The sequence below is a fragment of the Vigna unguiculata genome, chromosome 5 (assembly GCF_037176805.1).
Source record: "Vigna unguiculata cultivar grain cowpea cultivar isolate G323 ecotype 2 chromosome 5, ASM3717680v1, whole genome shotgun sequence".
Classification (NCBI taxonomy): domain Eukaryota; kingdom Viridiplantae; phylum Streptophyta; class Magnoliopsida; order Fabales; family Fabaceae; genus Vigna; species Vigna unguiculata.
The window spans coordinates 11,389,691-11,399,438 of NC_140796.1; the positions used below are offsets into that span (position 1 = coordinate 11,389,691).

The window sequence follows — 9,748 nt, forward strand, 5'->3', positions numbered from 1 at the left end:
TATTATTGCGAAGCCAAATAGACCGGGGATCCAACAAAATGTTTTTCAATGAACTATCCATAAAACCAAACTTGTTCTTTCGAATAAGCATAAAAGGATGAGAATCAAAGACCAATCTGGGATTGTGAGAATAATGAATACACAAGGGGTTGAATTTTGTCTTGCGATAAAACTAAAGAAAACTTCAACAAAAAGAAAAGAAGTTCGAAGAAGATATTAAAGATGCTTCATGAGAATCGAAAAAATAAAACTGACCGCAGAAGAACTATATCATACTAAATGAGAAAATTAGAGAAAAAAAAGTACTCTCATAAAAATAATACACACAATATACACCATGAATTTACACACTCGGTTACATTATCTCACTTTGACTTTCCCAAATGATAATTAATTTATTTTTCCAGACTCAGCATAACCACTTTGGCTTTCTGCAAAACATTAACTCTAAGTAGATAATCATGAAGAATTGATGGCGATGCACTCTCAAAACGTCCTTAACATTTAGGAAGATCAGTAGGAGGTTGAGGGAGTGAAGTTGAAGAAGTTGGTCCATTTTCAACCTCAAAAGCCATGTCTAGTCCCCATGGCACATGATCTTCCACATGGCAATGCACAAACCATACCCCTACACAAAAAGATAATTCATATATTATAGGTAATGCATATCCCCCATTTTGGGGTTCATGAAAGAAAGAGATAAAACTAAAGAGACAGAAAGCAGCATATGTGATCAATCATGCAAGGAAAGGAAAAAAGATAAGGTGTAAACAAGATAAAATAGAAAATATATGCTGGTGTCATGTCAAGTGTTCTGTGGGGATATAGAATTGGACAATGATACGTTGACACTGTTTAACATTTTTGTCATGAAGATGATAAATTATGTAAAGTTTGTGGAATGAAAGTGTCGAGCAGATTGTTCTTTAGTTGATGATGCAGCAATGTTATCAAGAGAATCATTAATTACCTGGATTGTTTGCTTGAAATCGAATCACAGCCCATCCTCCCACAGGCACAGCAATTGTGTTGCGCAGTTGAGGATTCACCAAATTAAACTTGGGTGAATCAGTGGTGGAATTGAAATTCCCAAACCCTTGAGCCAAAACATGGAAACTAAAACCATGAATGTGAATTGGATGGCTCTGCACATCGATAAATGCTGTGTTCTGAAACACAACCTCCACGGTTGAATTGAACTTGAGTTTCTTCGCCTTGGTTGATTTTGGCGCAAACAAAAGCTTCGTATTAAAACTGATATTAGGATTGGTGAAGTCAAACATAACCGGAGGGTTGTCAGGGAAATCAGCAGTGTAAACTCCACTCACATTCTTAAAGAATGCTTCCAACATAGAGAATCCTCTCCCCTTTGGGATCACAAAGGACTCATTGTTCATACTAGAGGAAAACCTCTGACCAAGTGGACTCTCACACGTGGCATTAGTGGCATTCTTAGGATCACACGGTTCTAGATTCATTCCAACAGTAATAAACATGTGTTCATCAACCTTAGACGGCACAGGAACCCAGTGTGGAGCCCCCACCTTACCAGTAATGTTGCTGAAGAATTTGTAAGCCGTTGCTGTATCATTGAAAGGTGGTAGGATTGGCATCAGGGGGTGTGATGATGGTGTTGCATGGTCGTAAACGACAATACCACGTGTTGTAGTGTTGTCAAAGATTGGCACACCAAGAGAGTAAGGAGATGCAGCCATGTAGTATGAACCTAAAGGTTGTTGGTTTGTCGTGAATAGTGCATCAACGGTTTGGCCAGGAGCGATGACGATGATGTCGGTGATATAGTGGTCAGTGTATGCAGCATCCACAGCAACAACTGTGAAAGTGTGATTTGCTATCTTGAAGAAAAGGTGGTTATTGAGTGCAGCATTGATAATTCGTAGCATGTAGGTCTTTCCCTGCTTCACCTTCACCTTGAATGTCTCTAAATTGTCCAAAGAGTCAGATAAATATGTCATGAGTTGAATATCTCAAAACCTAAACTCATGAATGGTTATAGTTTACATGAACAATTTAATGAACAAGGAGGAAACATACGAGAACGAGAACAATTGAAGAGATCACCAGGTAAGCCGTTGATTGTGAATGCATTAGATACATTTGGAGCACCACCACTGGCCAGTGCTTGGGTTTCAACATCCACAACATTAGCATCATACCAGTCACCTACATTTAAGTAATAATATCTTGTTTCAGAAGACAAATTTCCAGTAACAGATGATTTAAGAATGGTTGCTTCATAGATATAGATGACTTATTATATGTCACAAGAAAGGTTCACAAACTTAACAGAAGACAGTACCTAATATAATAGGAACTTGTTTGTAAGGTTTAGAAAACGGAAATAGGCCTGAACGAGGTTGAATGATGAAAGCACCATGAACTGTGGCACGTAAAACAGATGCATGAGCATGCCACCATAGGGTTCCTTCTTGTTGCGTTACATTGAATTTGTAAGTATACTTATTTCCTGGACTGATTGTGCATTGAGTAACATATTCAGGACCATCTGCCCAAGCACTAAAGAGCTGAAACACTCCATGCCTACACGTGTAGTTTATACATTACAAAAGAACAACACTCCAAATGAGTTTTTTATATCTAATCCCTTAAAATTTCTATAATGACGTGAAGCTCATTTGTAGTAATGATCAGTAGGAAAACGATTTCATGGCATTTTCAAAGATATGCATATATGGAAGTTTTACCAATGAATAGTGATATTATAAGGTCCCTCGTTCAATAGATGAACAATCACAGTGTCACCTTCGCGGACATTAATATTTGGCCCAGGGAATTGTCCATTAACTGCGACAATTACTCGCTCATTGCACAAGCGTTTGATTCTCAGGTTTTGAACCTGCAATACATGAAATTCAATAATATGAATCTATGCAGAAACTAAAGGCGTACGTAGTTTCGTAAAAGTAGTGTATATCAGATTGAAAATTTTCATGTCTCAATACATAGTTGTTATGTGCATTGGCTGGTTTAAAACACCAAAAGACGACGGAAAATTAGGAACTAGCTTAGTTGCTTAATTATGAAAGTGTACAACTAGGAAAAAAGATAGAAAGAGAACAAAAGAAAAAAAAAATGCTGCAAAAGTTATAATTATGAAAGTGTACCTAAGAATAATATTGTAAGTTATATAATTGGTGCACTACTTTACGGTGGAAGAAAAGCGTATAAAGGGAGGTAGCCAATTACTCTGAAAATGCGTTCCACTACAGAAGGAGAAGTAGAAGCGAAGGAAGAGGATAAAAGAGCAAAAGTCCATGGAAGAAAAAGCATGAAAAGTTTCATGTTTTAACTGCAAACAACAGAGAGAAGAGTACCAAGAGAAACTGAGTAAAAGTGTATTAGGGAAGCTTGTGTGGACCACAACTTAGTTATCATGGAACGACACCATGAACTTTATATATATAGATATAGTGTGTGAAATTTGACATTTTCTGTTTGCTTGTTCATTTAGAAATTATTAATTACACAAGCAAATGAGATTTGAGTTGGCGATGAAACAAGGTTGGTATTTTGAGACTTTAAGTCACCTTAATGGGGAGTGATATGAAGTTTTGGTATGATATGAAATGATACTGCTCCCCGGCATAAAATTTGGTATGGATTTTTGAGGATGCAAAGGAATGGGACAGGAATAAGTAGGACCATTCCTATGCCTATCTTTAGCAAAATGCAGGAATAATAAGGTTCATTTAATGTCCACTATTTCTTCTATGGTTTTTCTTATACCTATATTTCATCTTTTAGTCAACACATCTTTCATAATTTTTTTTTTTCATTTTTCTTTTCCTATCTCATTCTTCTTGTTGAGAATAAGTCATGTTCTAAACATAAACATTTTTATTAAATTATATATATAAAATTCTATTATGTAATATATTATAATTTTGGGTGTTCCTTCGTTACCTTTTTAAAATATAAGGTTTTGTTGTCCGTGAATCAATTAAATCATGTCATGTATACTAATTTTACCTATATTTCATAGATCGAAGAGATTTTATATATTGTTGGTGGACCAAAGAAATCATACAGTCACATGCTTAAGGATGGCAGAAATCTGCTTATCGAACTCGATTTTGATGTCAATGGAGGCACAGAGGTAGAACCTCTATCAAAGGATGCATAAGAGGAAGTGAATCTAATACGTTGCTATATCGTCATGAATGAAACTCATGGAAGTAAATCCGTCGATAATTAAAATTTTAAAATTTTTTGATTAAATTTGTCAATAATTCAAATTTATCGATGAATTTATTTCTGTCACTAATATTTTTTCGATAATTCCAAATTCTTTTGTAATGAAATATCAAATTGATAATATTTCATATGTATAATTGATATAAAAAGTTTTTTCTAATTTGAGAATGGAGACTAAATTATATATATATATATATATATATATATATATATATATATATATTTAAAAACTTGTATTATGTCATATCATCTGATATAATTATTACAATCTTGATTGTTCCTTCGATACCTTCTTAAAATAAGTGGTTTTGTTGTCCTTTACATAAATTAATTAAATCATGTTATGTATAATAATTTCATCCATCTTTTCAAATATCGAAGAGTCTCTCTCTGTTGTTGGTGGGCCATAGAAGTCATACAGTCACATGTTCAAGGATGGCAGAAATTCGCTTATCGAACTCGATTTTGCTTGCAATGAACACAAAGGTAGATATTATAGCGAAGGATGCAATAGATGAAGTAAATCAGATACACTACTTTCTTGATAGGGGAGACACTATTGGAAATTTTCATATTACATGAAAATTTTCTTGCAAATTTGTTAAGAAAATTTGCAAAAAAATACTTTTTTCTGCCATTTTTTCTAAGAATTTTAATTGGCAGGTAATCTTTCGTGGGTAATCATTTCCTACGAAATTATAAAATTTGCAAGTATTTTCTACAAAATTTGTTGCAAAAAGTATTTTATACAAAATATTTTGCAAGAAAATTTGTAGTAATTTGTTGCAAAAAACATTCACAACAAAATTTGTAAGTATTTCCTACGAAAACATTTTTAAAACAAAATTTGCATGAAATATTAGTTTTTTTAGTAGTGAGAAACCCCCAAATGATTCTAGAAGCTTGCGTTGTTTGGATCTAGAGTCAGAATTAATCTCCAGATCTGGCGAATGGATTTTGTTATCGGTGTGGTCACAAACGAGATCTCGTAACGCTTGCTCGACATAGGTGATGAGCGCAACAACGACAGTTAAAGTCTTTGTGTCACTAGAGTCGAAATCTTCAGATCTAGCGAACGAGTTTCGTTGTCGGTGTTAGAGACAAAATCTCATAGCCAGGGACGAACCTTTGTTGTTCATGAGGGGCGCCATGGCCCCCCTAAATTTTTAATTTTTTTTAAGTATATGTAATATATTACACTAATGAAATTAAACTAAATAAATTTTTATTTTTTACAAAATATAATATTTAATGTTTATAAATAATAAAATATAAAATTAAATATAATAATGATTAACAAAATTGATTGAGATTTTCTTTTATGTTATCTAACCTCGTCTTTTAAGTTTATCACATATTATATTCATCTTTCACTCTTGATGTGTTTTTTTTGTTGTTTCAGAAAAAAAAATTAGATACAAAATTATTCTTTTTGCTCTCATTTGTCATATGTCCTCTTCCGCTTTTTGAAGATAAAAAACACAACTCTTTTTTCATAGTGAAATATTAATTTAATAATTAATATTTTTTTCATCTCATGAACTTTTTGTATATTTTTGTATGAATATAGAAGAAAAAGTCATGTATTGTATGTTTTTTCATAACCATTTTCTAATTGTAACTTGATTATCATAGCTCTTTTTAGTAATTACATCTCTCAATTTTCTATTATATCTTAATAAATTATTTTTTAGTCTGAAACTTTTTTTTTTCAAATAACATATATTAATGAGGAATAAAATAATATAAATTTTTTAAGAGATAGAAAGGAAGATATATTGAAGATATAAATAACACTGATATACTTCTTCACATATTTTCAAACATGATACTAAGAGTCAATAGTTGAATTAGAGAAACCATTTCTTACTATTCAAAGAATTAGAGGTGTGGAGATTCATATTAATTCTTTAAAATTTATTCCAAGAAACATTCTCAAATATAAAAATATCCAAAGAAAAAGATGAATTTAAAAAAACTAATTTAAAATAGATAAATACAACTTTAAAACTGTCGTTCTTTTAAAGAAAACATAAAAATAGATTTTAGTATTAAATTATATATAACAATAATTAAATATATAAATTTAAATTTTTTTTTTTCAAGATCCATCACTCTCTCACGGTGTTCGTTCTGCGTTGACAAAGATCTTAGGCGCAACAATTAAAGTGTTTGTATCTCGTTGCTTCATGGCGGTGATGATTCTCCTGAATGGTGGTTTCGCTATAGACCTTGGCGTTGACTGCTTGGATGCAGTATTTCATGACATTGAAGTTGTGGACGTAGGAGGAGATTACTACAGAAGATAAGGACATTGATGATGGTGGTGAGATTGAAGAATGCTACTTTGCATGAGAAGCTCCTTCATTCATCCCACGAGATTATTTTTGCAGGACTAAGTCAACTAAAGAATATCTCTTCATGTGAAATTATTACATAGAAATATTTTAATTGAATCCACATTGAAAGAGTACCAAACCTTTTTTTAAAGGACACGAAAGTCATAGCCTATAATTTTAGTGGATAACATCTATCTATTGTGTAATTGAATTTTACTTTCAGTAGAATTTATAATCTTTGTCCTTGACGATGATTCTTTGCCGGCTTTTTCTGTAATATTTGTACTTTTAACCATTACTCTAAAATTCTTTTTTGTCTTTAAAAGTTATTTTAAAAATTTATTTTATGTACATATATATTTTATTTTTTTAATTTTATATTTAACAAATATTTTAAAAATTAATTATATATTTAATATTTATAACAATATATAAAAAATATATTCTTTTGTATTATTTTAGTTTTATCTTTTATTATTTTATAATTATTTTACTCTTAACCGTTATTCTAAAATTTTCTTTTGTTTTTAAAAATTATTTTAAAAACTTCTTTTTTTACATATTTTATTTTTTTTATTTTAGATTTAATAATTATTTTAAAAATTAATTATATATTTAACAGTATATATAAGTAGGATATCCTCTTTTATGTTTACATGTTATTATTCCAGTTTTACTCTTAATTACTATTTTAAAAAATAATTATTTTATAAATAGTTTCTTTAACTATTATTTTAAAATCATATTTCGTCTTTAAAAGTTATTTTAAAATTTTTTTTTCTCTGCATATTTTATTTTTTTAATTTTAAATTTAAGACCTGTGTTAAAAATTAACTATATATTTCTTAATGATCTTAACTCAAATTTCTATAAAAATTAAAAAAATGTAAACACTCGTATGTTTTTGCTAGTTAATATAAATAGAATTAATAAAAAATATTAAAAATTGAAATTAATTTCAATTAAAAAAATAAAATTAAATATTTTAGGTTAAAATACCTTTTTGGTCTCAATTTTCGTCAAAATTTTTCAAATAAGTCCTAATTTTGGTTTTGTGTTCAAATAGGTCCCAATTTTCGTCAATTTTGTTCAATTGGGTCTTTTTTTGCTAACATCGTTTAAATCATTAACGGCCATGAACAGTGACTGTCACGTGTCACTTCGTGGTTTTTTTGATTTTTTTTTTATTTTAATTTTTTTTAATTTTTTTAATTTTTTTAAATGTACATGTGTCAACCCTAGAGCGTGCCACGTGTCACTTTGTGGTTTTTTTAAAATTTTTTAAATTTTTTTTAAAATTTTTTTAAAATGTTCACGTGTCTGCCCAGTAGTGTACCACGTGTCAAAGTCAATGTTCTAAATTCAATTTGGTCCCTATATTTGTTATTTTTGTTCAATTAGGTCCCAACTTTTGTTAACATTAACCAATTTGGTCCCTCTCCAAATTAAAATCAAATTTAATTTTTATATTAAAATTCACATTTTTTATTAAATATTTTTATATAATATATTAAAATTCACATCATTATAACTTTGATATAAAAATTAAATTTTGTCACATCTTCGATAGGGACCAAATTGGTTAATGTTAACAAAAATTGAGACCTAATTTAACAAAAATAACAAATATAGGACCAAATTGAATATAGAACATTGACTTTGACACGTGACACACTAGGTTGACACGTGGACATTTAAAAAAAATTCAAAAAAAAATAAAATAAAAAATTCAAAACAACCACGAAGTGACACGTGGCACACTCTTGGGTTGACACGTGTACATTTTAAAATAATTCAAAAAAAAATTCAAAAAAAATTCAAAAAAATTAAAAAAAACCACGAAGTGACACGTGACAGTCACTGTTCATGGCCGTTAATGATTTAAATGATATTAATAAAAAGGGACCCAATTGAACAAAATTGACGAAAATTGGGACTTATTTGAACACAAAACCAAAATTAGACTTATTTAAAAAAATTTGACGAAAATTGGGACTAAAAAGATATTTTAACCAATATTTTAAAAGAGAAAGAATCGTTACAAGTAGGGATGGCAACGGGGCGGGGCGGGTACGGGTATCATGATCCCATCCCCATCCCCATAATAAAAATTCATCCCCATCCCCATCCCCAAACAGTTGGGTATACAACTTTTGACCCATCCCCATCCCCACCGGGTAACGGGTATTTTCTTATACCCATACCCATACCCATTTTTTTATTGTTCCATATATCAATTAAATATTTTTTATAAAAAAAATTTAAAAATCACACCAACGGAATCATGATACTATCAAAATATTCAATATTAAAATAACATACTCTTTTTGATTTTCATGATGTCAAATATTAAGAAAAATATTATAATAGTATAAATCTCAAATTAAAGTATCAAATAACAACTAAATAAAATTCAAATAATTATATAAAAGCTAAAAAATTACACATTACTAAAATTTTATAATAACCAAAATATTTATTAATTTTACAAATGATCAGTGGTTTCATTTGCATTCGATCCACCTACACATAGAAAAAAAATGAAAAATTAGATATGATATAATAATTGAAATTGAAAATTTTAATTACTAGAATATAATGTACCTTCTTCATCAGATTCATTTTCACTCATGAGAACATCTTTTCCTTTTAATTTTTTAACACCTACAAACACCAAATGTAGAATATTAGATGAGAATTCACAAAAAATACTAACAAAAAATATTAATAAATTTGAGTAACTTACCTAGATGGTTTGAGTTCCATATCCAACTTCTTGTACACATCAAAGCCTCTATAGTAATATGATGAAGTCGACTACGGTGAGAAGTTAATATCTGACCACCAGTACTAAAAGCAGATTCAGAAGCTACAGTTGTTATTGGAATAGCTAAAACATCCCTTGCAATTGCTTGAAGGGTTGGAAACTTTAACCCATTTGTTTTCCACCATGATAGGATATCAAATTCTTGTGTAACCGGCAAATTATCTTCTTCCAAGTAATAATCCAACTCTGTTTTCATAACTGTAGTTCTAGATTTTTTCTTTTTTGCCATAAACTCTAAAAATTCATTCGCATCATTATCAACATCCTTTCCCAACTCCAATGATGTAGCTCTATAAGAAGAAGTTTCATTCTTTTTTGATTGATATTCCAAAACCAAATCATAGCA

The 9,748-nt window shown here is 30.1% G+C and overlaps 2 protein-coding genes across 2 annotated transcripts; both read right to left on the reverse strand.

The window, feature by feature from the left end:
* Positions 1-288: 288 nt before the first annotated feature.
* LOC114182993 (laccase-7-like) lies at positions 289-2,175 on the reverse strand. The gene is made up of 3 exons (XM_028069807.2): positions 2,056-2,175; positions 971-1,942; positions 289-628 (listed from the first exon to the last, which is right to left on the reverse strand). The coding sequence occupies exons 2-3, from the start codon at positions 1,902-1,904 to the stop codon at positions 498-500; spliced, it is 1,065 nt and encodes a 354-aa protein (XP_027925608.2). The 5' UTR covers positions 1,905-1,942; positions 2,056-2,175; the 3' UTR covers positions 289-497.
* On the reverse strand, positions 1,973-3,324 carry LOC146886072 (laccase-7-like). Its single transcript, XM_085673290.1, has 5 exons — positions 3,229-3,324; positions 2,727-2,878; positions 2,321-2,562; positions 2,056-2,184; positions 1,973-1,995 (listed from the first exon to the last, which is right to left on the reverse strand). Exons 1-5 carry the CDS (start codon positions 3,322-3,324, stop codon positions 1,973-1,975), a joined length of 642 nt encoding a protein of 213 aa, XP_085529416.1.
* Between the last annotated feature and the right edge of the window lie 6,424 nt (positions 3,325-9,748).

Coding starts and splice junctions, on each gene's coding strand:
- LOC146886072 (XM_085673290.1), bottom strand. CDS start 3,324: ATGAAACTTTTCATGCTTTTTCTTCCATGGACTTTTGCTCTTTTATCC. Junction 2,563..2,726: donor TATAATATCACTATTCATTG/GTAAAACTTCCA, acceptor CTACACGTGTAG/GCATGGAGTGTTTCAGCTCT. Junction 2,185..2,320: donor ACAAGTTCCTATTATATTAG/GTACTGTCTTCT, acceptor ACTTAAATGTAG/GTGACTGGTATGATGCTAAT.
- LOC114182993 (XM_028069807.2), bottom strand. CDS start 1,904: ATGCTACGAATTATCAATGCTGCACTCAATAACCACCTTTTCTTCAAG. Junction 629..970: donor ATTTCAAGCAAACAATCCAG/GTAATTAATGAT, acceptor CTTTTTGTGTAG/GGGTATGGTTTGTGCATTGC.